The sequence below is a fragment of the Juglans regia genome, chromosome 7 (genome assembly GCF_001411555.2).
Source record: "Juglans regia cultivar Chandler chromosome 7, Walnut 2.0, whole genome shotgun sequence".
NCBI lineage: Eukaryota > Viridiplantae > Streptophyta > Magnoliopsida > Fagales > Juglandaceae > Juglans > Juglans regia.
Genome location: NC_049907.1, coordinates 48,723,586 through 48,750,715, shown reverse-complemented (window position 1 = coordinate 48,750,715; position 27,130 = coordinate 48,723,586). Strand labels below are relative to the sequence as shown.

The 27,130-nt window shown below is 37.0% G+C and overlaps 3 protein-coding genes across 4 annotated transcripts; 2 read left to right on the top strand and 1 right to left on the bottom strand.

Annotated features, from left to right (window-relative positions):
* The first annotated feature begins 601 nt into the window (after window positions 1-601).
* LOC108992763 (U-box domain-containing protein 14) lies at window positions 602-4,125 on the top strand. The gene is made up of 4 exons (XM_018967402.2): window positions 602-1,117; window positions 1,615-1,731; window positions 1,986-2,399; window positions 2,502-4,125. The coding sequence occupies exons 1-4, from the start codon at window positions 839-841 to the stop codon at window positions 3,573-3,575; spliced, it is 1,884 nt and encodes a 627-aa protein (XP_018822947.1). The 5' UTR covers window positions 602-838; the 3' UTR covers window positions 3,576-4,125.
* Window positions 4,126-5,461: 1,336 nt separating this feature from the next.
* On the bottom strand, window positions 5,462-18,119 carry LOC108992757 (vacuolar protein-sorting-associated protein 33 homolog). 2 transcript variants are annotated; one of them, XM_018967386.2, is made up of 22 exons: window positions 17,929-18,119; window positions 17,790-17,829; window positions 17,434-17,514; window positions 16,947-17,141; window positions 16,736-16,846; window positions 16,547-16,612; window positions 16,269-16,376; window positions 16,110-16,154; window positions 15,480-15,536; window positions 14,856-14,950; window positions 13,577-13,628; window positions 13,368-13,424; window positions 13,058-13,120; window positions 12,850-12,956; window positions 8,181-8,303; window positions 8,007-8,088; window positions 7,858-7,928; window positions 7,532-7,612; window positions 6,794-6,851; window positions 6,611-6,672; window positions 5,925-6,018; window positions 5,462-5,728 (listed from the first exon to the last, which is right to left on the bottom strand). In XM_018967386.2, the coding sequence occupies exons 1-22, from the start codon at window positions 17,979-17,981 to the stop codon at window positions 5,639-5,641; spliced, it is 1,791 nt and encodes a 596-aa protein (XP_018822931.2). In that variant the 5' UTR covers window positions 17,982-18,119; the 3' UTR covers window positions 5,462-5,638. The 2 variants fall into 2 exon arrangements, 1 of the variants encoding a protein (XP_018822931.2); XR_004801976.1 differs by lacking the exons at window positions 5,462-5,728; window positions 5,925-6,018 and having other exon boundaries at window positions 6,658-6,672; window positions 7,527-7,612; window positions 17,929-18,090.
* Window positions 18,120-19,255: 1,136 nt separating this feature from the next.
* LOC108992756 (glycerol-3-phosphate dehydrogenase SDP6, mitochondrial-like) lies at window positions 19,256-26,225 on the top strand. Its single transcript, XM_018967385.2, has 7 exons — window positions 19,256-19,766; window positions 20,654-21,127; window positions 21,487-21,818; window positions 22,664-22,824; window positions 23,113-23,371; window positions 25,536-25,834; window positions 25,931-26,225. Coding segments are annotated over exons 1-7 (1,893 nt in total). The 5' UTR covers window positions 19,256-19,399; the 3' UTR covers window positions 25,932-26,225.
* Window positions 26,226-27,130: the final 905 nt, after the last annotated feature.

The window sequence follows — 27,130 nt, the reverse complement described above, 5'->3', positions numbered from 1 at the left end:
ATTAAAAAAATTACCAAGACCAATAACAAAATACATACATAATGGTAGCATTAAGAAATGACCTATTTATGCTAAAAGACTTGTAATTTGATTGACATAATTTTTAATTTTGAAAATGGAGGTCTGAAATTTAAAACCTCCTCCTCCAAATTTTTTTTTTAAAAAAAAAACCTATTTATTATTTATATATACATAGATATGATTTAATATAACAAAATTTAAAATAAAAAAACAAAAAAGGACACGTGTAAGCAAAGGATAATTTTGTCACAATGAGATAATTCCCTCAGGCAACCTGGCCAAAACAGTAAGCAGCAACATCAGGTTGCGTTTAGATGTTGAAGTGAGTTGAGTTGAGATGATAAAATATTATTAGAATATTATTTTTTAATATTATTATTATTTTAAAATTTAAAAAAAATAAATTATTTATTATATTTTATGTTGAGATTTTAAAAAATTATAATGATGAGTTGAGAGATATTTAATAACCAAACCAAACCTAAACAAAGATTTGAGTGACCATCTCTCTCTCTCTCATTATTCCAAACTTTTATTTCTAAAAAATATTATTAACTTCATTATTCTAAAAAATATTATTAACTTCAATTACATATCTCTTTGATGTTTTATTTCTCCTCCCTCCCTTTATATCTCACAGACAACACCCCATCTTCCTCTGCAAAATCTATAGGCGGTTCTGAATTTCCAATCCCCACCATTTCCCAACCAATCTCGATCTCCGTCTCTCTATTTTTTTGTATCAGCCAATCCCATTCTCTTCCTACATTCAATCTAATTCTCAAGTTCTAGGAGTTATTTCCCTCGTTTCCTTCTTATGGGGCCGACCGAGGATCCGGATGACTCGGTTCTGATTCGTCTCGCCGACTCCGTTAAAGCGATCTCGGAGTTGCCCGAGTGCCGAAACGTCTGCAAGAAGATGCACGGGAACCTGGTTCGGAGAGTCAAGCTCCTGAGTCCTCTCTTCGAGGAATTGAGGGACAGCGAGGAAGAGCTCTGCGAAGATGAGGTCAAGGCCTTAGAACTCCTGCGACTGGCTCTGGATTCAGCTAAAGAGCTTCTCCGTTCGGTGAACGGAGGGAGCAAGCTCTATCAGGTATCCCTAGCACTTAATTACTTTCCGTTTGGCCACTTAGAAAACGGGTGAAAGCGAAGGAGAAAGGACGGATACTGAACCGATTGTGTTTCTCTTTGTTTTCGTTTGCTAAGATAAGAAGGGAAATTTTAAATTCGCTTTTCCATTCGGCAACCTCAAAAGAATCATCTTCATATCCAGGATTCAAATTCTTTGTCAATAGACATACATGTTTGTATGTATGTATGTATTTATTGTACATGTTGGGAGATTAATTTCGCAAATCCGAAGTTTTTCTTATTTGAGAAAAATGCGTTCATGTGTGCATTCTAAGAGCATACATGTCGAATAAGTTCTAAGTATCGATGAAAATGCATGGTGTCTATGGTTGCCTCTGTACTTGAAACGAATGGCATCGGCATTGTTAGTCATTTATTGTGATCTAGCTCATTAATATTCTTGTTTCTCAAACGAATTCAATCATTGATTTGAGGTACGCAATGTCATGCTTGTCACAGGCTCTGCAAAGGGAAAAGATTGCACAGAAGTTCCACCATGTAACGGAACAAATTGAAGCAGCATTGAACGAGATTCATTATGATAACCTTAATATATCCGAGGAGGTCCGCGAACAGGTACTTTTACAACCCAGCTTATCATGGAGAGAATTAAATGCATACATTCTTGTGCTAAATAACAGTGTATAGTCCCACAGCGTCCTACTCTTATAATTAAAGTGTCAAGGGAGAGAGAGAGTACTTGTACTAAATGGTATCCAAAATATTTATCATTCCTGACTTCTTAAGGAAAGTAACATTTAGTATCAAACCATGGAACAGCAGATTTGGAAAGTTTTAACAGTAGGTAGGACATGTTTGATTTCTTTCAGATTGAACTAGTACATGCTCAATTCAAAAGAGCCAAAGGAAAAATGGACTCCCTTGATTTTCAATTGGACATGGATTTAGCCATAGCACAGAAAGAAAAAGACCTGGACCCGGCAATAATCAAAAGACTTTCTGAAAAGCTGTATCTCAAGACTATCAATGATGTAAAGAAAGAGTCACTTGCATTCCATGAATTGGTTATCTCGAGTGATATAGAACCAAGAGACAGCTTTGAAGAAATGTCATCATTGTTTAAGAAGATAAAAGACTGGGTACAGATGGCAAATCCGCAAGTCGACACCGCTGAGGGTGAAATGAAATTGATTAAGCACAGATCTCCTGTTATCCCAGATGATTTCAGATGTCCAATATCTCTTGAGCTGATGAAAGATCCCGTGATTGTCGCTACTGGACAGGTATTACCTGGCAGCTGCATACCCAGTTTGAGTTTACAACTACTCATCTATTTCAATATCGATTATTAATGTCTTTTTTTTGTCTTTATGTTTCTTTTGCAGACTTATGAAAGGTCCAGCATTCAGAAATGGCTTGATGCAGGACATAAAACCTGTCCCAAGACACAGCAGACACTGTTGCACACAGCCCTAACTCCTAACTACGTTTTGAAAAGTCTGATTGCTTTATGGTGTGAGAGTAATGGCGTTGAGCTTCCAAAAAAGCAAGCAAATTGTAAAAGCAAGAAATCCGGATGCAAAGTTTCAGACTGTGATCGTGCTGCTGTCAATGAATTATTGGAAAAACTGGCAACTGGGAACCCGGAACAGAAAAGAGCAGCTGCTGGTGAGTTCAGGTTGCTTGCAAAGAGGAATGCAGATAATAGAGTATGTATTGCTGAAGCAGGAGCCATACCACTTCTTGCAGACCTAGTGTCCTCTTCGGATCCCCGAACACAGGAGCATGCTGTTACAGCACTTCTCAACCTTTCCATCAATGACAGTAACAAGGGAACTATTGTAAATGCAGGAGCCATTCCTGATATAGTAGAGGTGTTAAAAAATGGAAGCATGGAAGCTAGGGAAAATGCAGCTGCAACACTTTTCAGTTTATCTGTAGTAGATGAGTACAAGGTCAAAATAGGAGCAGCAGGGGCTATCCCAGCTCTTATAACGTTGCTATGTGAGGGGACTCCAAGAGGGAAGAAGGATGCTGCCACTGCTATTTTCAATCTTTCAATCTATCAGGGGAACAAGTCAAGAGCTGTGAAGGCCGGTATTGTGGCCCCACTGATGAGATTGCTGAAGGATGCTGGAAGTGGGATGGTCGACGAAGCACTAGCAATCCTTGCGATTCTTGCAAGCCATACTGAAGGGAAGACAGCCATTGGTCAAGGTGAGCCAATCCCTGTCTTGGTGGAGTTTATAAGAACTGGTTCCCCACGCAATCGGGAGAATGCCGCAGCAGTATTGTGGTCTCTGTGCACGGGTGATTCGCAGCAGTTGAAACTAGCCAGGGAGCATGGTGCAGAAGAGGCATTGAAGCAACTGTCAGAGAATGGTACTGACAGGGCCAAGAGAAAAGCTGGAAATATTTTAGAGCTCCTTCATCAAGTTGAAGTGGTTGTCGAAGAATAAAATTCAAAGTGTGTTCTTGTGGTCTTTTGGTGCGTTGTTGGCATGGAGAAAGTATAATTCCTAGATATGTTTCAGAAGGTTGTGCAGGAAAACTTTTCCAAAATGTATTCAAATGTACTCATCATCATTTTAGCGACTGGCTGGGTCTTTGTGCACAAAGAGATATGTTTGCGGGCTATGTATCAACATCAAAGATGGCGTGTATCGGGTGTCAAAAATGGGTTGGTTGTTTATCAGACAGTTCGCCCCCAGATCATAAAAAATACCTCTTTTAAAAATCCGACCAGCATTGCAAGGGGCAGCATACATCAACATTTTCAGAAAATTTTCAAACCATACTCGGGTTTTGTAAGAGAAACTGGAAAAACGAGGTACACCCTTAACGCTATCAGACTTGCTTCATCAAAATTTATTTTTATTTGTATATGGTAATCAAGAATGTATGTTGAGTTTCATATTCATGTATACTTCGAACTAAAGTCAATGTTGCCGTACCATGTGATTTTATAGTGTTTGTTACAGTGAAAATTATAAACGTAAATTTTTGCAAGGATTATTGTGACTACAATGTACTCACAACAACAATAAGGATCTTTCTCCTTTCACTTTAAATGAATATTATCCAGTTGGTTGAAAATGTTAAATGGGTAACCATTTTCCCACTTATACTCGGTTCTTTTAGATAATTTTAAATTAGGGGAAAAAATGCACAAAACCTTGTCAAACTACCATCGTAATCACTTTTAAGAGCAATGCTACATACAGTCTTCATTTGAGGATTGCAATGCAAGCCTAGGCAATTTTATGTTTAAAATTTTTTAAAATTACAAAAATATCCATCCTAAAATGATATTTTTTCTCATTTAATAAAATGTCTGCACATATAATCTCCAAGTGAAGACTGCAAATAGAATTTCTCCAATTTTTTAAACTATGATTTTTGACAATCACTCCTCAAACTATTTTTATAGGTTTTTTGCATAAAAATATTTTTATTAAGAATATTTGTCAATTTTTTTTTTTGGGTGATGGTCTAAAATAGCTCTATATTTATTCTTTAAAAAAACATGTGGAAATATCATTTTTTCCAATTTAAAACCAAATAGAGAAATGATATTTAGATATTTACATTCGTTAAATGTGCTAGCGCTAGGGGTGATAAATGGTCGGTCCTGACCGGATCGAACCAAGATTGAGACCGGTTGGTCTCGATCCATGTTTTAGAGGATCGAAAAGTTTTGGTCCAGTCCCAACCCAACGCTTTTCCACCACAGACCAGACCGGACCAAATGAAAAATAAAAATAAAATATATATTTTATATATATTATTTATATAATAATTGTACAATTTATTATATAATTTTCATTTAATCTATCACCATTAACAATATAAAATTTTAAATATATTATTAACACTTGTTAATCTATCAATTAACTAATATATAATATCAATTAACTAATAATATAGTAATTATATAAATTAATAATGTAATTTTCATATAATTTATTATCCATATAAAATATTTTTTTATTTAGTTAGTTACATAATCTACATTAATACATTTAATTTTAATTTAATATTTTAAATAAAAATTTTTTATTAATTGATTTAAAAAAATAAAAAAATAATTAGGCCAGACTGAAGGACCGGACCGATAGCTTCCAGTCCAGGAAAATAATGGACCGAAAATGTTTGGTCCATCTCCGAACCGGATCGGACTGACTGATTTGTACCCTTAGCGTTGCATAATCTCTTGGAGAAAAATGAGTAAATACAAAATTTACATAATAAAAAAATTAATTTTTTAATAATAGATCTCACTTTTTTTAAAAAAATAAAAAATAAAATTAAGCAGCACTTACACGCTGTATCTAGGATTAATATGTTACTATGCAAGGAAAGACAGTAAAAATTAATCGCATAAGCTAATAAATATATCATCAGTACAACAAACTCTTGACATGGGCCTAAAATCATTCGACAACCCTAAATTTCCACTCTCATAGCCCAAGAGCTTTACAAAAAGAACAAATAAACAAACAAAATTCTACGCCTCAGGCCCTCAACCCAATTTCTCCACAAATGTTTCAGCTAAGGTATGGCCACTGACAATTTTGGTCGTCCCAATGATCATATCGTATGCCATCCCCTCCTGCAAGAACAAATGACTCTCAAAACATTAGAGAAACAGAGAAAAATAAACATCGTTGCAACAGGTTTAGTGAAGATGGTCAGTCATGCAATTTTGAAGTTTGCGAGAAAAAAGTGTATGAATTGTAGAATTAATTATATGAACCAATACTATCAACTGCAATTAGAGGATTCCACATGCACTAAATTTTACATACCTGAGCAGTGAGAAATCTGAGGGCAGATATCTCCGCAAATGTTACACCTCCAACGAAGACAACAAGAACTAGGGAGCGCCTACCATCAGCAGCTCTGAAATATGTTGACATGTCACAGACTCACATAAAGAAAGTAGATGGCATTATATGCATTTGAAAATGATTTTTGCAGTAAAAAATTGGCAGTAACTGCTTCAGCTATATAAGTTTCTTTCTTTTAAAACTATTTATCAGGGAAAAATACATCTAAGAAACAAACAGAAAGGTAAGGAATTTCTTTTATTTTTGTACTGGTACCGGGTATCCAAAACAAAGTCCCGACTAATTTCAGAGGTGCATAGGCTCTTAGCAAGGAGTTTTCTACAAGTACACCTTCGGTAATTCAATGAGAAATTCCCTACGATGACCCCTAGAAGTTTGCACTCAAAGGTTCGAACCTTAGACTTAGAGGGAGCATACCACCAAGATGATTCTTACCACTTGAGCCAATCTATAGAGTTAAGTAAGGAATTTTATTCTCCTATTATCCTAAATTTCCAATATTTCTTCTTATCAATCAAAAAGTGTGTTCCAGCATCTGTATTGGTTTCTCGCAATTAAAGGACTATCCATCACTACCCAAAAAACAACCCATCACAAGAATATCAGTTAGGCATAATCCTAGCTGGCAGGCCAGTGGAACATACCTGTCTATATTGGCTGAAGCTCCCTGCAACGTGTCAAATGATGGACTGCTTGAGAATCTGCCCTGTAAGATAGTTAATTTACCAGAATAACTTAAATTTCAAGGAGAAGAGAAAAGAAAAGAAAAACTGGAGAGATCGACTGAAGAAAAAATAAATTAGCCAATAAAACTGGGAGAAATTTACTCTTTTCGTTTCAGAATGTGGTCCTGGTAGTAGCTTCAGAATGTCTTCTATAGGACGCCTGAAGGGTCAAATGGTCACTTTCAAGAAAGATAAAGTTGCCCATAAGACGCAAATTCATAATAAAAAATTAAAGACCAGTCAAGACAATTGTAGTCATTGTTGGCCATGGTTTCTTGACTTCTACCATGGATGGACCCACAATTGTCGTCATTGAAGTAATGGTTTCTTGACTTATGCATGGATGGACCCACAATTGTAGTCATTGATGTAATGGTTTCTTGACCAGATGCAGTTCTATGAACACCAAAATAAGCAGAGTAAGAAGTGGATCGAGACCATGTTATGGCCATGTTACACTGCCATGAGGTCAGATGTCAAACATCTTAAACCTTTGCCTAACAAGGAAACTCAGCTCAGACACAAAACTGAAAGACTAAGCTGATATGCGAAATGGTAGCGCAGCCTTAGATCTCACAGACGAAAGCATAGCCACGAGGCTTGTGATTATTCCACAGCCGAAAGCATGAAAAGCTTGTCTGCTACAGGCCTTAAGGCAGAGGCTGTACCACATCAAATCGAGCTTGCTTAATTTCTAAACTTCATAACATTTTAGGGTTTTTTTTTTCCTTTTTAAGTCAACTCGACAATTTAGGAATATAGCACCAACACCATTCAAGACCAGGAAAATTAAAACTGACAATAAGTTCTAAGAAACTGCAAATAAAGAATCAACCTCACCATCCAGATCGAACGGCATGCTGAATGAGACGAATACTAAGAGGTGCATATCCAGAAAATACATAGGCAATATCATTGGGACTGTTACATAAGAAATAACCGAGTTAGCAAGAATATTAACACTGTTACAATAGAAAAAGAAAAACTACAAAAACCTTTTATGTAGCTAGATTCAGTAAGAGTAAATTAAAATATGTGAGAGAGATAGAGATAGAGATAGAGAGAGATCGATATGCCCCGTAAAACACGCTAAAGAAAAACCAGCCATAACCACATTCCATCATCACAGTTTTCAATTAGGAAGCAGAATCAAAGAAGAAATATACTTTGCTGTGTCAGTGTCATCAACCACAAGTTGCAGAGCGCGTTTGATTGTCAGCCAGTTGCTTTTTGTCTCCTGCAAGGATCAGATTGTGTTACCATGAATCCAACATTGGCACACAAAATGCTAGATTACAAAGGTAAATGGTAAAACCTGTTTTTTCAGCAATCCAGCTTTCTCTAAGTTATTCAGCGTGGCCATGTGCTCAAATCCATAGCTGTGGAGTAATTCTCTCCTAGACCGAGTTAAAAAAATGAAAATGAAACATTTGCTATATTGTAGATCCCAAGGAATTAAAAGGAATGACATAAAACATTCTGTCCTTGCCTCAAGTAATCAAAATGCTTCTTAGGCAACCCAGAGTTTGTAACAGAAAATAAGATGAGAAGACGTAGAACATTGACAAGAGGCTCCTGCTTATGGATCATTTCTTCAATATACTCAAAGCATCTGCATTGATTTCATGCATTAGAAAATTAGGATCTAGGGGACTGCCAATCCATAAACCATACATATGTGAGACTGGAAAGAATAAATCTTGAGAATAATTAAGAAATGCACAGAGCAAGATAAACGATATAGTAGCTTAAGAGAAGTGCCATCTCAGTTATTCCATATGATACAAGTAGTCCAATTCAGAGCTGGTATTATCGTCAATTAAAGAGAGGAAAGGGAAAAGTACGCCTGATAGAATTTTGCAGTGAGATACAAGTAGCCTGGCTAGATAGTTCAGAACGCATTCCATAGAAGACAAGCAATTTATATTTTTCAAGTAGAAAATAAGTTTCCACTAGTAGAAATTCATGAACCAGTTTTGTTCGCCCCTCACCTTCTTAGCTTGCCCCCTCCCACAACATCCTTATACCTTCTGAGTTAATTTTTAATATGGTAATAGTGTTTTCTCATATCTGAAGCTGATGGCAGCCCTTGGAATAGGCATCCATTGCATTGATAGGAGTATAATCTAACCGAGGTGAGAATGGGGTTGTGAGTTGGCTAGTTAATAGAATGGGGTCTACTAAACACTTACTGATAGAATAGAAGGTTTTTTCTTTTTCAAGGGAAGGAGGTTCCTTGCTCATTATTGAGAGAAGTTGGAAGGTGATGAATAAGGTGAGAATGGGGTTGTCGACGATGCAATAGCTTGCCAAAGCACTGGAGGATTGTTTGAAGGGTGCAACAAAGGATTTCTACACCACGGTACGGGAAGGGAATCGTAGCTTCATAGCACAGAGGTGCTCTAATATCTGCGGCCGATACATGGCTATAGTGGAATATGGTGGTGGTAGTAGGCGCAGTTTCATCATCGTACTAGAGGAGGTGGAAGGGAAGGGATGGAGAAGGATGATGGAGGCGTTGTGGGATTTTGTAAACGAAGGAAGAGGACTAAACCATAATAGGGGTAGAGTACCTATGGTGGTGGTGCCTCAGTTGCAACATCGCTCTTATAGGGAGGCTCTGGAGGTAATTTCGAAGCCGGTCCAACCTTGTGGCAAGGGTGGAGGTAGCGGTGTTAGAGAAGTCCCAAAAGCAGCCTCTGCAAGTCTGGGTAATGGATAGGGGTATGGCAGAGATCATCGTACCATTAGGATAGGCACTGTGTAGCAGGAGGGTGGCAGTGGCAGGCCTACTGTCGACCTTGCAGAGGGGAACGAACGCACGCTACTAGACATGAAGGAGCAACTATGTATGCTTCAAGATAGAGTGGACTTTTTAATACGGTGTGAAGAGGAACAAAGAACTGTTGGAGTGGGCTTGGAGGAAAGGGGCATCGATATGGGCTTCAGTGTGGAGGAATCTGGTCTAATTAGAGAAAGGAAACTTTCAAAGGGCCAAATGGTGCAGGAAATGGGTTTGGCTACAGGAGTCAAAGGGGGCCCAACAGGAGACAAAAGAAGGCAATCCTGGGCTTGGGTCTAGGATATGGGCCGCAGCCGTGAGCCTGTTAAACACCCGAAAACAGGCTAGCCCAGTCTAGAGGAGACAAGACCCAACTCTTGCAGGCCCATCGATAGGTGGGGTACCCTTCAATGGTGCCAAAGGTCTCATTGCAGGCAGAGGACCCATCGACGACGAAGAAGAGGGAGGACATGTCGAAGGAGAGGGTTGTTTCGTCGCAGGTAGAGAATCCCAAGGGCTTGGTAGCTCCGATAGTCACTTCGTCGTTACAGACAGGCTTGATGGCGGCAATCAAGTCTTCGAGAGGCTCTCTGACAAGGGCTAATCCTACGGCGACTATTCTTTTGCTCAGATCTGAGATTCGGAACTTTGAGGAGTCTTAGAATAAACCTTGGACAGCTCAGGAAGATGCGATTCCTTCACAGAAAGCGACAACGGTGGTAGTCGATCTCTCTGAGGATACTTAGGTGGCGAGATCAACTCCGGCGATTGAGATTCGGAATGCTACTTTTGAGAAAAATTTAAATGCTACTTTTTTAACACTTATTCCCAAAAAGGTAGGAGTTGTGATGATGCGGGACCTTCGGCCTACAGGTTTGGTGAATGGGGTTTACAAGATAATCTCTAAGGTGTTAGCTAATCGTATGAGTGTGGTGTTGGGAAAAATTATTTCAAAATCGCAAAATACCTTTGTAAGAGGGAGGCAAATTCTCGACTCGGTTTTAGTTGCTAACGATTATGTGGACAGTAGAATTAAATCTAATGAATCTAGTATTTTGATTAAATTGGACATGGAAAAAGCATATGACCATGTTCGTTGGAATTTTCTCTTGTATTTGATTGGGAGATATGGCTTTGGGGAGAAATGGTGTTTGTGGATCAAATGGTGTATGTCGACGTCGAGATTTTCCATTTAGGTGAATGGCACTCCAGTTGGGCTCTTTAATAGTTCACGTGGTTTGAGACAAGGAGATCTGCTATCTCCTTTTCTTTTTGTCCTTGTCATGGATGCGTAGAGTAGAATGTTGGAAGCAACGGTCGAAGGACTTATCGGGTTTTGAGGTGGGAAAAGAGGAAAGGAATAGCATTAAATTATCTCATCTTCTTTTTGCCGATGACACATTGATTTTCAGCGAGCCAAACCAAGAACGTATTCGAACTTTGAGAGCATTGTTGTTATGTTTTGAAGCTGCCTCGGGCCTAAGGATTAACTTAAACAAGTCTGAAATTGTTCATGAGTGTGTTGTGGGCAATATTTCAGATTTGGTTAATATTTTGGAGTGTAAGATTGCTTCATTGCCAATGAAGTACCTTGGTCTTCCATTGGGTGCTTCTCACAAATCTGTTTTGATCTGGGATGGGGTGATTGAGAAGATCGAGAAAATGTTGGTTGGATGGAAAAAGATATATTTGTCTAAAGGGGGAAGAATTACTTTGATAGAGAGTACTTTGTCTAATCTTCCTACTTATTTTCTTTCACTTTTCCCTTTACCGACTGGGGTTGCTAAGAGAATTGAGAACATTTATCGTAATTTCTTATGGGGAGGAAAAGGAGAGGAAAATCAATTTCATTTGGTTAGTTGGAACAAGGTTTGTCCACCAGTTTTTTGTGAAGGATTGGGGGTTAGAAATTTGAGGTTGTTTAATAAAGCACTCATTGGGAAATAGCTTTGGAGATATCATGAAGAGAGATATGCTTTATGGAAGAATTTTGTTGCAGTAAAATATGGGAATAGGTGGGAAGTAAGAGGAGTGCATGGGGTGAGTTTATGGAAGTTTATTGGGAAAGGTTGGGGGGAGTTTTCTAAACATATTAAATTTAAGGTGGGGGAATGGAAGAGGATTTTCTTTTGGCATGACATTTGGTGTGGGGAATCAACTCTTAAATCAGATTTTCCATCTCTCTACAGGCTGGCAAGGGATCAAAATGTTGTTGTGGCAGATTATCTTCAATGTATGGATGATAATATTTTATGGAATGTTGACTTTATTAGAAATCCAAATGATTGGGAAGTTAATGTTGTATCAGACTTTTTGGGAAGGATTTATAATTCAAAAGTGATACAAGGAAGAAAGGATAGGCTAATGTGGGACGATGCTGGAAATTTCAGATTTTCAGTCAGTTCTTATTATAAGGTGCTTAATTGTCATGTTGACTGTGTATTTCCATGGAAAAGCATTTGGAGGATGAAGGTACCAACAAAGGTGGCGTTCTTCAGTTGGGTAGTTGCTCTAGGGAAAGTATTGACTACGGATAATCTTAGAAAACGTGGCTTGTGTATAGCCGATTGATATGTCATGTGAAAGAAGGATGGAGAATCTGTAAATCATCTGTTTTTACATTGTGCAGTGGCAAACTCTTTGTGTTATGAGGTTATTGGTCGGATAGGTTTATTTTGGGTGATGCCTAAGGAAGTTGTGGAGCTTCTTGCATGTTGGCGGGGTTGTGAGGTGAGGAAAGAGGTTTGATGCCAGATGGAGAATGATTCATTTGTGTTCAATGTGGTGTCTTTGGCTGGAAAGAAATGGGAGATGTTTTGAAGACAAGGAGCACTCTTTTGAAGATCTTCGAAACTTTTTCTTTTCTACTTTGAGTTTGTGGGCTAAGATCTTTGAAAGGAATGATGAGAATGTACTGAATCTATTTCTGTTTTAGTTTTCCTGTTTTCTAGAGTGTAGTAGGTATTTCCTTTGTATATTTCATGTGTACTTGGGCTATGCCTATTCGTGATAATAAAATTCTTATTAATTATCAAAAAAATAAATTCAAACAACTGTCAGGAACAGAAAGGTGTTATCTGAGATAGCAAACAAGAAGGTAATTGTTAAATAAACCAAACATGATATCAGAAGAACATTTTTTTTATCAGTTAAACATGATATTAGCAGAACAAAAACTCTTAGTAGTGAAATTTGAGTAAATCACTTACACTCCAACTATAAAAGCAAACAAGCATGCTTTCGCAGTCGAGTCTATTCACATATATCAGTAAATGAAAAGATAAAACCAACACTTTTTTTTTATAAGTGAAAGATAAAACCAACACACATGTTAGGTTGTCAAAAGTTAGAGATAAAGAGTATAAATTCAGCTCACATGTCATAGCTCTCTGCCTCAACAATTGTGTGTTCCATGTCAAGTTGCCCAAGAAATGTTGGCTTTGATGTGAATGTTGACAGATGCTGAGCAAGATTTATGTGTCTCTAATGCAATAATTTACAGCAAATCAAATCAATTGGAAACGCCATTACTAGGTATCATTTTTTTTTTTTTTTTTTTGAAAAAAAAAAAGGAAAATACTTACGGTCATTTCTGGCAATGAGTTCAGCTTTTTGACAAAGTCCTTTAATTCAGAAACCGTCTGCGTCTGTGAATAACAAAGCATTCCATCAGAAAACACTTCAATACAGTTAGACTTCCTGGAAGGGAAGTGTTGAGATACTATCTGTGTTTTGAGGATTGAAATATATACGTGCAGTATAATGCCAAGATTTGGTTGAAAATATTGGGGACATGTATTCCAGCACTGACAACAGTTTCATGAAAATGCTCTAGCTGGCAACAATCATAGGCAAAAATGTTAATTAAGTTTAGATGTTAAACCATTCACTTACAGTTGTTGTCATCTCTGTGTAATCCTGTTTCATGGATGTTGCTTTCTGACGTAGAATCTGCAATCATACTGCAGATGGCAACTAAGAAAATGGAATTCCAAGAAAAAATAGCTATCATAATTGAGGGACAACTGACAATAGAAAAGGATTTGGAAATAGAGATATAAGCAATAATCTGAAGTATTGTAAACTGGTTCAAATAAATCAACCTGGACAACGACTTCGAAGTTGAGATCCCTTATCTCCTTAAACAGCTTGTCACTAAAATTCAAACAACCCAGAGTAAATGAACAGGACAATAAGGAAGAGGTAAAGTTGAAAATGAAAAAAACCAAGGAAAATGAATCATTTGAGACAACTAGCAATTCCTGTGGAATGACTTGTAGTGTGTGGAATTCTTCACTTAAGCTGGACTTTCCCTCTCTTTTCAGAATTGCAAGGGATCAACATGCAGCTGTAGGAAAGTCTTTCTGTTGCATTGATAATAATATTAAGTGGAACGTTATCTTTATCGGGGATGTTAATGACTGGGAAGTGGATGATGTTAAGGCTTTTCTGGAAAGACTTTACAGTTCAAAGTTGATGCTAGGTAGGGAGGACAGCATGTTGTGGATTCCTGCAGGAAATTCTAAGTTCTCAGTCTCCTCTTTTTACAGAATATTAACCAGTCATGGAAGTTGTGAATTTCTCTGGAAATACATATGGAAAGTGAAAGTTCCTTCCAAGGTTGCTTTTTTCTGTTGGGTGGTATCATTGGGCAAAGTGTTGACAATTGAAAATCTTAGAAGGAGAGGTATGTACATTGCTGATTGGTGTGTCATGTGCAAGAAAGATGGGGAATCTGTTAATCACCTCTTTCTTCATTGTGAAGTGGCCAGGTTCTTGTGGAATGAGGTTTTTAATCGGACTGGTTTACTTTGGATATTGCCCAAGAAAGTGGTGGGTTTATTGGTAGGGTGGAAGGGTTACAAGAATGCGGCTCGTGTTTGGAAGATGATTCCTTCTTGTCTCATGTGGTGCATATGGCTTGAAAGGAATAGGAGATGCTTCGAAGACAAAGAACGTTCATTGGGAGAACTTAGGGATTTTTTCTTTAGTACTTTGAGTTTGTGGGCTAAAACTTTTGTAATGGAAGATAATTTCCAGAATCTGTTTTAGTTTTCCTTTCGTTTTTGGAAAGTAGTAGGTATTTCCTTTGTATACGTCATGTGTACTTGGGCTTATGCCTATTTCTTGGGAATAAAATCTTTTATTACTTATAAAAATAAAAATAAACTGGCAATTCCTGCACCAACATGAATTACACTAAAAATACGGAATTAAAAAAAACTCTAAAAATATGAAAAGTAACATAAATATTAGTCCATTAGCACCACACTAATGTTTTGCCATCTGTACGGAAATCAATCTTGGTGTGCAAATATTATTTCACTAATTTAAAAAGAATATAGAGCAGCAAGATGCATCAAGCAGAGACAATATTTTTACCTTGAATTGAGTGGTACTTTTATCTTTTTTCCTTCTTGTTGGACACCCATGATCGATGCATCAAGCTCCACAGACCCATTATTGATATGCAGAAACTGCAGTGAACCTATTAGAGAGAGCTTATAACAAAATCCATATAACCAGAAACAAATCTATAACTATTCCATTGCAATCCAATGGAGGAAAGTATTAAAGATAATGTCTCTCAGAAGATTGATCTTTGACGATTTAGCTTTGGCACTAAGAAAAATAAAAGTATCTGATGCTCACACAAGATTAGAGGTTCGGTAATAAGATATAATGTTAAGAACACAGCTAAATTCCTAATTAAACATTTGTAAAGAAAAATCATAACCCTTTTTTTTATAAGTATAATTAACCCTAATTCCCCTAGAAACAATTTATTTTCCTTTTTTTTTTTTTTTTTTTTTTTGGGGGGGGGGGGACTTCACCAGGCTATCTAAACATGTACAATGGAAAATCATGAGCAACAATTTTTTTTATAAGTAAATCATGGGGAACAATAAAGCATCATATGTATCAATCACTCAATTCCACTGGCATGATCTATCATCCTACAACAATTATACATTGGATAAATATGGGCCCCCAGCATCACCTAACCTCATCAATCAGCCCCTCGTATGTCAATTGAGAACACATAGGAGTGACCATATCCACCTGCGGCCAAAGAATAGCCAACTTTAGACAACAACATGGATCTGACAACGTAGACATCTTAAATCTACAACTCAGCAATGTAATAGCTTGAAGTGAGAAAATTATTAACAGTAACTCAGTATAAGATCTTTTTTCTACATGAGAATCAATGACTGAAGCAAGAAAATTCTTAACAGTAACTCAGTATTTCTTTTAGTATCGAGTTTATCCTTCTATTTGAACAGTAAACAAAATCTTATTGATCATAAGATTAGACAAAGGCCCAAGTATACGGGACATATACAAGAGCATTGCCTATGCATGCCGGTTTAGTGATACAAGGAAGGTAGTTTATCTTTCTAAAATAAGTAAAGTTGAGTTTAATCATCTTTTGGCTTACTTTTCACTTGGGGTCAGTTCTACTGGTTATACTTGCTTTATTTTAGGACAAACTATACTGGGCTAAGTCTCCAAGGCCAGTAGGTTAATATGCATTATCATTATCATTTGCAACTACCATGATGTCATTTGACGTGTGTGCGTGTGGGGGGGAGAGAGAGAGAGAGAGGAGGAGGAGGTGAAGCCGAACATTACCTCCCTATCTAAAAGGATGAGTGTATTTATCTCTGGCACAACCATCTGAAATATATATTTAAAAAAAATTAGTGGAGGTGACAAAGTGCACATCACTATAAAATGTTGATTTTTAGGGCTCGTTTGCTTCTAAAGGAGTTTCAAGTAATGCATAATTACATCAGGTGAGTTAACCGGTTCCTCAGCTTGCATGCGGTTTAGGATGTCTGCAACACGCACCGATGCTTTGCCTTTGGCCCTCACATTTGGTATCACTCCGAAAGAAAACTAATCAATGACAAACTTTAAGATAAATACAAGGATTATAAATAAGAGTATATATAATCATATTAGTCCTTTTTATTTGAAACGCCTATTATATCTTTATAGGTCAATATTACCCTAAGGCTTCATCCTTTACATGAATCAACTAAATTATATTTGTAGAATCACACAACCTCAAGCTTGTGAATGGCTTTTGCGATATGCCAAAGCGAGCTTGTATCGCCATCAACTTGGCTTTCCTAACATTCAGAGACAAAAGTTAAAAAAAAACAAAAAAAGAGAAAAAAAAATGACATCAAACACCCAAAGATAAATAATTAACATTAATCCACGGATATTATGCAAAGAAGTTCTTTTCATACTTTATACGCAAGATCGAGCTCAAATGATAAGACATCCTCGTCAAATGGAACTATGTACAGTGGGTACTCCCCTACAGTCATCAACTGATGAACCTTTTCATCCTCAAGGACCTGCATAACAAAAAAGATACTTATACTAAATGCATGGGTATTAATCGCATTAAAGTCGTGTTAGGTTGTACAAACAGATAAACCACCAACAAATGTTCACCTTCTCACACACAACTGCACGGCGAGGGACAAAATAAACATGGTATTCCCTTTGGAGCCCTTTTGATATATCATTATGAACATTTGAGCATATTAATTTCATCAAATCAATCTTAGACCGGACAAGGAAAACCACTTTGGTGCAGTCAGATTGAATTGGCTCCGCTGAAAGATGCCGCAATTCTACCCCATGTTCCTGTTTTCAATTAGCAGAAATCTCTCAAAATAGCAGCTAATCGCAACAATTTAACTAGTTCTTTTTTTTTTTTTTTTTACGCAGGGAGCGGGGTGGGGGAGCTTATTCATTGAGCGAGCTCCACTTGTTTTGGCCGGACTATGATATTCTTGCGGACCTTTTTGGGACATAAATATGCCGATCAGGTACGAATCGAAGTAACTGAGTGTGTAGATTTTCTCATATCCAAATTCTATAAACCCCAACAGGGCCTAATAGCACAAAAAGATTGAGTAGGGTTGAAGAGGAATGCCTTCAGAAGTGACGTCTGGATGATCGATGAGAGAGAGCTTCCAAGCTTTGGATCGATTATCAAGCACTTTTTCCCTCGAATCTGTAAATCTCAGCGAAAGAAAATATAAATATATAATTGCAAATCAATATTTAAGATCATTAACCAAATTCAAACCCTATAACTTTCCAAATGAAATAGGAAAACACAAAATAAATATAGATTCCAAATCTGATATATATCAACGGTTGACGACCGGTAATACATAAATAATAAATTCCACTGAACCGAAAGCAGCCACGGCTTCCCATGGCTATTTTATTTTCATGGGTTTGCTCCGTAAACAAACATAGAAATCATAAAGCGAGGCGACTCACATTCTTGAGGATATTTATGAGCTCCTTCTGGGACTGTTCCCTGAATATGATCCCAAAAAAAAAAAAAAATCAACCGATGACTAGAGTTTTTAAAAAAAACGGTGAGAAAAATAAAATAAGAAAAATAGGTATTGTATACCTGAGGGACGTGAGATTGAGAGGAGCATTGTCTAGGTTCGGAATTTGAGCCATTGGAGCGAAATTTCCCCCTGTACGAGCTGAGAATCTCGCTTTTCTGCCCGTGGAGCCTGGAAAGTGGAAGGGGAAGGCGATCGCGAGGTTGAAACCTTAAAATGGGCCTGGATACTGTTTCTTGTGCTTTGAAAACATGGTCTGAGTTTGGAATGCTGGAAAGGGATTACTAGGTTGTTATTGGGCCTTTTCACTGACTACAGATGGGTGGGCTTGGGAATCTGCAACGACAACCCAAATACGCCGGGGTAATGATCTGTTTAGTTCCTTATAATTTATTATTATTGAGTATTTTCAAGCAACTCTTTTGTGTTTATTTAAAAATAATTATTTTTTTAAGAAATTGTATTCAAAACTATTTATTGATGTTACTAAATAAGCCCTTAAAGTTTATTGAAAAGGCCAACCTTTTTTCCTTTTATGAACATTTAAATAATAGAAAGTTTAAGCGATTTCATTGCAAGTATATTTAAATAATAAAAGTAATAATATTTAAACCTGTTTTGTTAATTCACAGATTTCACGACATAAAGTTGGTAGCTAGGAACGTCACGTTGGCAACATCGTATTTAAATATTTGGCGGTGAGTCACGAGAGGAGCCATGCAGCTAAGTATTCAGTCGTGGGATGTGGCCCATGTGGGTGGTGGATCCACATGCACAACTTCAACTTGTACTTCGCAAGTGAGTCAAATTACCCAAAAGTCAAGGCAATCCAACTCTTCTAAAGTTGCTCGTAATGTTTCGATGAAAATTATGGAGCATGTGTTCCTTTCTCTAGCGTCTTATGACGTCAATCTAATTGAATGTTATAGATCATGATTATTCTAAATTTTAGGTTTCGGTTGGTTATAAACTTTAGATAAGATGAGATATTTTATTAAAAATTATTAGAATATAATTTTTTAATATTAATTTTATTTAAAAATTTTTAAAAATTAAATTATTTTTTATATTTTATAAAAATTTAAAAAAATTATAATAATAAAATAAAATATTTTGTGCCTAATATTTATCCTTTGGAAACTCGCTTGGTTTTTCTTTTTGCAATTATAATTTTAGACATGACGTGTATTCTCCAAACCAATATTCATCATTAATAAGCAGGTCGTGATTTAAGAAAAGAAAAGAGAAAAAACAGGTGATATGATGCATTTATTATATTGATGATAAAAATGAATTAGAGTAATGTGACGTATATAATTTTTAAAATAAAAATAAAATGCTTCCGACAAAACAGGATTGATAGTCATTTTCATACCGTCGCAACCCGCAACCATTGACACCGCAGCGGCATTTTGGCAGAAGAGAGAAAACGAGAAAATTCTATAAACCGACTCCCAAGGCAATCTCTCTGTGACCGAATCTATACCCCATCCCCGTCGTCGTCGTCGTCGTCCCTCTACCAAAACACACCAAATGACCGCCACCACTCGATTGAGCCGCCGCCTTGGTGCAGCGGCAATCGCCGCCGCATCCGGAGGAGCATTTTTCCTCTATCAGCCTACTTTATCCGCCAACGACAGCGGCCCTGGCTCCCAGCTCGCGGCTCTACGGCAGAAGATCACCGACCCGAACGCTCTCGTTCCGGCCAGAGCGGTCCAGGAGTCGGCCTTGATTGGCGCCAGCGCGGCCAACCCACTCGACGTTCTCGTGATCGGCGGAGGAGCCACCGGATGCGGCGTAGCTCTTGATGCCGTCACCAGAGGCCTCCGAGTGGGACTCGTCGAACGAGAGGATTTCTCTTCTGGCACTTCCTCGAGGTCCACAAAGCTCATTCATGGAGGTATGTGCATGTATATTTATTTTTTATATTTACGTTTGTGTCACCATGTATATGTACCGGCTTATCTATCTATAGATGTGTTACTAATTCGGAAGTGTTTGGTTTGTTCTCCGTTTAGGATCTGGGTTCCTTTTGGTATTTGCGATGATAGTTACTGGAGAAGTTGAAGTGATAAGTTTTGCTCGGTTTGTGAATTGTTTTCAGCGTTAAATATGGATTTCCTTGTTTTAAGTTCTTTTCGTGATTGGAAAATTATTTCCTTTGCAACTATTTTTTAGTGTTGGCGGAAACATTAGGTAATCTGGTTGAATTTATTGCAATGGCCGTGGCGTCTTGAGTTCGGCATATGCATTATATTACTATTCGCGAAAGAAGTGGGTCTTGCACTTGCTCTTCTTCTCTCTCTCTCTCTCTCTCTCAAATTAAACGATAATGTTATTAATAAAGAATAGGCAAAAGTTCAAGTATACAAGAGGATCTATATATCTACGTCACAGTATTAGAAATTAGAAAATCATGAAAAGTCATGCCATTAAAATCCATGCTCTTCTTCTTCTTTTAAAATTAATTGTTATTTTCTGAGTCGTGCTTTATCATTATCGATTAATTTATAAGCCACTGGTGTGTGGTTGTATTAAAAAATCTGATCGTTTCCTGTGGAGTCATGTGGTGGTTATGTTTGCTCTAACGGGTAGGTATTGCGAGGGAAATAATTTTACTAATTTATTTTCACGGGGGCCAACGAAACAAATGTTTTATCGTAGACAGTTGTGGCATGTTGATCGTGTCATTGAGCAGTACTTTGCTTGCAATTTTGTCTCATATAGTTCATGTATTTTAGCTTTTGAGCTAACCGTTGATTTGTATTCCTTTATACTAAATTTTAGGAGTTCGTTACTTGGAGAAAGCTGTCTTTAATCTCGACTATGGGCAACTGAAGCTGGTATTCCATGCGCTTGAGGAACGTAAACAGATTATTGAGAATGCACCACACCTATGTCATGCTTTGCCATGCATGACGCCATGCTTTGACTGGTTTGAGGTAGTATACTACTGGATGGGCTTGAAAATGTACGATTTGGTCGCAGGACCACGCCTATTACATTTGTCCAGATATTATTCTGCGCAAGAGTCCAGTGAGCTCTTCCCCACACTTGCAAGGAAGGGCAAAGATAGAAACCTGAAGGGGACAGTGGTTTATTACGATGGCCAGATGAATGACTCACGACTTAATGTTGGATTGGCATGCACTGCTGCATTAGCTGGTGCAGCGGTGCTTAACCATGCAGAAGTAATATCATTTTTGAAGGATGAAGTTGGTGAGCGGATAATTGGGGCACGAATTCGAAACAATTTATCAGGTACAGAAAGAAATTTCTTTAAGCAAGTGTCAGCTGGATATGTTTGGCAACATCACTAACCACTACCCACCCCCACAAAAAAATACGTTTCTTTGAGGGGAAGCTGAAAACGATTTAAGCTCTGAGTTCATAATACTTTCTCTCGTTTGCTATGTTTTCTTGTTTTCTTCTACCAGAAGCCATTGTTTTTCATACTGTGTTCCCACCTTCATCTTTCCCGCGCACTGACAAATGCAAGTGCGTGTGCTTTGACCCATGCACACACACACATTGGTTTTAACTCATAAAGTTTCTTGTAGCTAGCGGGTCACTAAATTTTGTTAATTACATGATCTTTACTGCTCTTCAAAGTGTACCAGGCAAAGAGTTCGATTCATATGCAAAAGTAATTGTCAATGCGGCTGGGCCATTTTGTGATTCCTTGCGGAAAATGGCCAATAAAGATGTGCGACCTATGATCTGTCCTAGCAGTGGTGTACATGTCGTTCTACCTGATTACTATTCACCCGAAGGAATGGGTTTGATTGTTCCTAAAACTAAGGATGGACGTGTTATTTTCATGTTACCATGGTTGGGACGAACAATTGCTGGAACCACAGATTCCAACACTCCCATCACTTTGCTGCCAGAACCACATGAGGATGAAATTCAATTTATACTGGATGCAATCAGTGATTACCTTAATGTTAAGGTATGTTTGTATTTTCAGCGTCAGCTTCTATTTGTGTCTATATTCTGAACTTCTTTCACTTAGCATAGAAGTTTGTTAATCTTTTCTTCTTCTTTTTTCCTCTCTTGTAAATTTCGTTTTTTTTTCAACAGCCTCCATCCATATTACTAAAATTTTGTTTGTTACGTAGTCGGCATTGTTCTGTTAGGTTGTGCTCCTAATAGGATTTTTTAAGTTAATGGGCTCATGGTGGTTTGGGTATTTTGCTAACATTATCATACTAACAAGCTAACTGTATTATTATTTTTGACATGTTAATAGATATCTGAAATTTCAGAGATTGAAGCCTCTTTTGGACATTCAGAATATCTCAAAATATCTATAAATAATAGTAAAATAGTTTGTGAATAGTTGTGAAATAGTTTAAGTTAAAATTTTTATTAAGTTTTGGAAAAGGAAATAAAAATATTGTTAAGTTAAAAAATTGTTTGAATATAATTCTTTAATATTATTTTTGTTTTGAAATTTGAAAAAATTTGTATTTTTTTATATTTTGTTTTAAAGTTTGTAAAAATTATAATGATTAGATGAAAATGTTAAAGATTTGAAATTGAAAAGTGCTTTGAGTGAGGTTTGGAAAGAAAATACCTGAAAATACCAGATAATACCTTGTTGCACAAACAAGAAGAGTTATTGCCAGTTTGTTGTTCTACTCCTTTTATGTAAGGACTCCTGTGTCTAGCAAGGCCCATCCCTGTCAATGTTTCGGGAAATCTACAAGCGTTCGAAGGCATTAGTGAATCCATCTGGATGTCTTTCCCTTTCTTATTGCTTGTGGTGAAGAAACTAATGCTTTGGAAGTGCAGGTAAGGCGAAAAGATGTTCTTTCTGCATGGAGTGGTATACGCCCATTGGCAATGGATCCATCTGCGAAGAACACTGAGAGTATCTCCAGAGATCATGTTGTTTGTGAAGATTTTCCTGGTTTGGTCACAATTACGGGTGGGAAGTGGACTACTTACCGTAGGTAAGATTGTTATGGCTGAGCTGAAATTCCTTCTTTAAATTTATTTGAGGGTGTCATTCTGGCTCGCCAGAATGAGCTCATCTAAAGTGGTTCCTCTTGGATGTTTTTTCAACTCTGTTTATAAAATACATTAAGGTTGCAGCATGTAATTGTCAGTGTGCTATGGTTAGTCTATTCAAAATTATTATAGTGAACCTAATTTTGAAGTGAATCAAAGTGATCTAGGCCTTTGAATCAATGCCTGTGAGTCATCTCTTTGCATATCGTGCTTACTATAATTACTCTCAGCATGGCAGAAGATGCAGTTAATGCAGCCATAAAATCTGGAAAGCTGAGCCCGACCAGTAATTGTTTAACTCACAACCTGCGGCTTATTGGTGGAGATAGATGGGATCCTGCATCATTCACAGTTATTGCACAACAGTATGTACGCATGAAGAAGACTCATGGTGGTAAAGTTGTTCCTGGTGCAATGGACACTACTGCTGCAAAGCATCTCACTCATGCATATGGAGCTTTGGCTGAACGAGTGGCTGCCATAGCTCAGGTTAGTTTGTTCTGCTATAATCTTCATCCTATTGCTGTTTGTAAAACATCTTATAAAAGTAACATCATTTTATAAAAATACCCTCATTTTATGACATTATTGTGCAATATATTGTGTAATGTGTTGTGTATGTATCATTACTCTTCTTTCTATCCTCAATTTATAAGCGTTTCAAAGGGGATTAAAATTTGTATTAGCTATCAGGCAGCTTGACTACTGGCACTTCCTGCAGTATACTATTTATGCTCAAGTGCATTTAAAAGTAAAGAAAAGAGTGTTTAATGGGATGTAGTACTGCTCTTAATGACCTTTGAGAGCTAATTTTTCCCTCGGGCTCAGTTTGATTTGTAGCATAGTGTTGCCCAAATTTAGATAAAGCAATGTGATTCTGAAAACTTTGTTATTCACACTGATTTGTCAAGAGCTTTTATTGAAGGACTTGCTCAAGCAAAACTGATCTTATATGCTGACACAGTTGGATAATGCTGCAACAATTAGACGTTCCTATGAAACAGCAAATCTAAAAGCCTTGAGAGGCTGATAAGGGAGGAATCTACCGATTGAGTAATTCTGTAGTCAAAGAAGTCTTCCTTCTTAGATTTTCATTCATAATTTACCGAGAATACAAGCCTAACTTATGTTTAATTACCTAACAAGTTCTAGGCAGAAATTAATGTATTCCATAAATACAGACGTATGAGACCTCTGTTATATAAGACTTGTTGACCACACTAATTACATTTTTATGTTCCCAAAACATGGACTGATTACCAAACCTGGCAGACGTACCCCATTACAGATTTCATGGCCTGGTTTTTCTATAAGTTTGGTCCAACTGGATGCATCAATATCCCAGCAATGGAATAATATCCCACCTTGGTTTTTCCTTCGTCTATGTCGCTTGCTTGTTTGTTTTATAGACAAATGATGTTTGACACTGCTTGGTGACAAGAGTTTACATAAATGGTTATTGACGTGCTAGGTCTCATACATAATTTGCAGTGCTGTAATTTTTAAAACGTATGTACTTTATGAGTGATATGGTAGCATGTGATTGACATGCAGTATCAACAGGATTCTTTCTTTCTTTCTTTTTGTGTTTTTTAATTTGATTTTGCAGACTTTGTGGTAATCTTGGCGGATTGTAGCTGTTTTTTTAACTAGCAAAACATTTTGTAGTTTTACAAAATTTGGGTTACCTTTATATCTAAATGAAGGGAAAGTTGAAACGAAGTTTAAGGCTTTGTTTGTTTTCACAAATTTACAAACCGTTTCATCTCATCTAATCATTATAACTTTATCAAACTCTCAAATAAAATATAAAAAACAATTCGACTTTTTCAAATTTCAAAACAAAAATAATATTAAAAAACTATATTATGACAATATTTTATTTAATTGTCAACTCTCATCTCATCTGTGTAACCAAACGAGGCTAAATGTTTTATATTATTTCAATGATGATACATCTACTTCTCCATATGCTGGCACTAGAGCTGTGCTATTGCTTAGTGATTTGTTTTGGAGCATATTGATGACCCGTTGTGAAACTTAAATCGTTGTCTATAGTGATAGACACGATATCACTATGGACACGGTGTCATCTGGCACCGTGTGGTCATGATATCACTGTAGACACGGTGCCAAATGATTTCAGTTGGTTGATTCATGATATCACCTTTTGTGACACTTCGCTTTATATAGTGATAGACATGGTGTCCTCGGGTTTCTGGAGGCTTTACCTTAGTTATCCACATAAATCAATTTAGCAGATGTTCTAGGAGTCCTGAAGTGATACTTAAAGAAAAAGGGCTCATCAATTTTCTGACACTGGCCTCATTATGTACTTGAATTAGTTGAATACTTGATTGCCTTGTAGCTCTTATGAGGAGAAACAAATTGGCTGTGCCTCATTATTTTAATTCAGCTGTGCTAACATAATTTTTTTTGTAAGTAAGAAGATTTTTTATTGTTATTGAAATAGGCATAGCCTAAATACAGGAAGTATACATGAGATTATGCCTAGTTAGGAACTTCAGCTATGCTAATATAATTAAACATAGTACAGACAGTTTTAGTCATGTGGTGGACGTTTCTTTGACTCTAATTCATGTATGTTGTGGTGGTTAACTTTTGTAGTGATTTTTCTCCTTTTGGTCTTTAGAATGAAAATTTGGGGAAGAGGCTTGCCCATGGATATCCTTTTCTTGAGGCTGAGGTTGCGTACTGTGCTCGGAATGAATATTGTGAATCTGCCGTTGATTTTATTGCCAGGAGATCCCGGCTTGCTTTCCTTGACACTGATGCAGCTGGCCGGGCGTTGCCGCGCATAATTGAGATATTGGCTACCGAGCACGAGTGGGACAAGTCGAGGCAGAAGCTTGAGTTTCAGAAGGGTACTGAATTTTTGGGAACTTTCAAGGCAGCGAAGAATGCTCAATTCCATGATGGAAAACATATATAGTAAGTCCTAATGCTATTATATCCAATTGTTTATTTATTTCGTCCATACTTTTTGAAGTGTTTTGTAATTATTGGATATTCTTTATGGTGATTCAGGATCAATTAACTCAAATGAGCTGGATTTTTTAGGAGCTCACTTGCTGCACTTCAAATTGTTGACCATAGATTTTCCCATTTTATTCTTATTCGAGAAGGTCTGAACGGCTGTCCGACCTTCTCGGCTGCCCTTCCCCTCTACACACATCAGATGGGTATGCCAATGCCACCCTCTTGTGTCTGAGCTTACACACATAATTGCAAAAGAAGTTGAATCTCTGGAGCTTGTCTGTGACACAGTTTACTAAAACATTGTTATTTCATCTCAAAATTAGTTGATTCCATAAGCTTCGTATGTGCAAGACTTTTTAAGTAGGGCTCGTTTGTTAACAAGAGTAAAATCCAAAACTTTGAAAACCTTATATCTCATCATTACAATTTTTTCAAATCTTCACATAAAAATAAAATAAACAATTTAACTTTTTCAAATCTCAAAACAAAAATAGTATTAAAAAAAATACTCTAATAATATTTTATTTAACTTTTTAATTTTAATCACAATTTATTTCATTTAATCTCCGAAAACAAACGAGCCACATTCTAATGGGTCGCTCTTTTTTGTATTCCGTTTATCAAAATTCACCAAGTGACTCTTCCTTGTTTATTTTGTCTCTCCAACCAGTGTGAAACTTTACTCCAACCTCTCTATAAAATCCCAACTAATCTCTCCACCGGAAGGGAGGGAGGAGCAATGTTTCTCATCCTCCTCTATTACACAATAGCTTTTTCTGGTTAGTTTTCCATTTTCTGTTAGTTTTTTTATTTTTTTTCCCCCTTATCTCAACAAGATTGTGAATGTTTGGTCTGTTGGCCATCGCATCGCCACGCATGCCTCACTACTATTCTCGCAGTTGCAGCTGTGAGTGTTTAACCGTCGTATAATCACTTTAAAAAATATAAATAAATACAAAATTTATAGGAAAAAATAAATAAATATGCAATTTTTCTTCATTCATAAGTTTATTTTTGAAGCTCTTGTACTTTTGCTCTTAGTAAGTTGGACCGGTATCGCATTTTAAAGTTCAGTATTTGAGCAGTTGATGCATTCCCATCTTGTCAATGCTCAGTGTAGGATTTCATCGGATGGTTTAACATAACGACTCTGAGTCGAGGACTTTGGTTTTGAATTTTTTGTGTTGCGACTTGTGCTCTTGTTATAAAGGTTTCTTCTTGTAAGTGGCCTAGTTCCCATATTGAGGC

What these genes read in the sequence shown, in the direction of transcription:
- LOC108992763 (XM_018967402.2), top strand. Translation starts at nt 839, where the DNA reads ATGGGGCCGACCGAGGATCCGGATGACTCGGTTCTGATTCGTCTCGCC. An exon ending in GAGGGAGCAAGCTCTATCAG is followed by an intron (nt 1,118 to 1,614) that starts GTATCCCTAGCA and finishes TGCTTGTCACAG; the next exon opens with GCTCTGCAAAGGGAAAAGAT. An exon ending in CCGAGGAGGTCCGCGAACAG is followed by an intron (nt 1,732 to 1,985) that starts GTACTTTTACAA and finishes GATTTCTTTCAG; the next exon opens with ATTGAACTAGTACATGCTCA.
- LOC108992757 (XM_018967386.2), bottom strand. Translation starts at nt 17,981, where the DNA reads ATGGCTCAAATTCCGAACCTAGACAATGCTCCTCTCAATCTCACGTCC. An exon ending in ACTTCGAAGTCGTTGTCCAG is followed by an intron (nt 13,425 to 13,576) that starts GTTGATTTATTT and finishes GTATGATTGCAG; the next exon opens with ATTCTACGTCAGAAAGCAAC. An exon ending in GCTTCAGCCAATATAGACAG is followed by an intron (nt 6,019 to 6,610) that starts GTATGTTCCACT and finishes AACATATTTCAG; the next exon opens with AGCTGCTGATGGTAGGCGCT.
- LOC108992756 (XM_018967385.2), top strand. Translation starts at nt 19,400, where the DNA reads ATGACCGCCACCACTCGATTGAGCCGCCGCCTTGGTGCAGCGGCAATC. An exon ending in CACAAAGCTCATTCATGGAG is followed by an intron (nt 19,767 to 20,653) that starts GTATGTGCATGT and finishes ACTAAATTTTAG; the next exon opens with GAGTTCGTTACTTGGAGAAA. An exon ending in AATTCGAAACAATTTATCAG is followed by an intron (nt 21,128 to 21,486) that starts GTACAGAAAGAA and finishes AAAGTGTACCAG; the next exon opens with GCAAAGAGTTCGATTCATAT.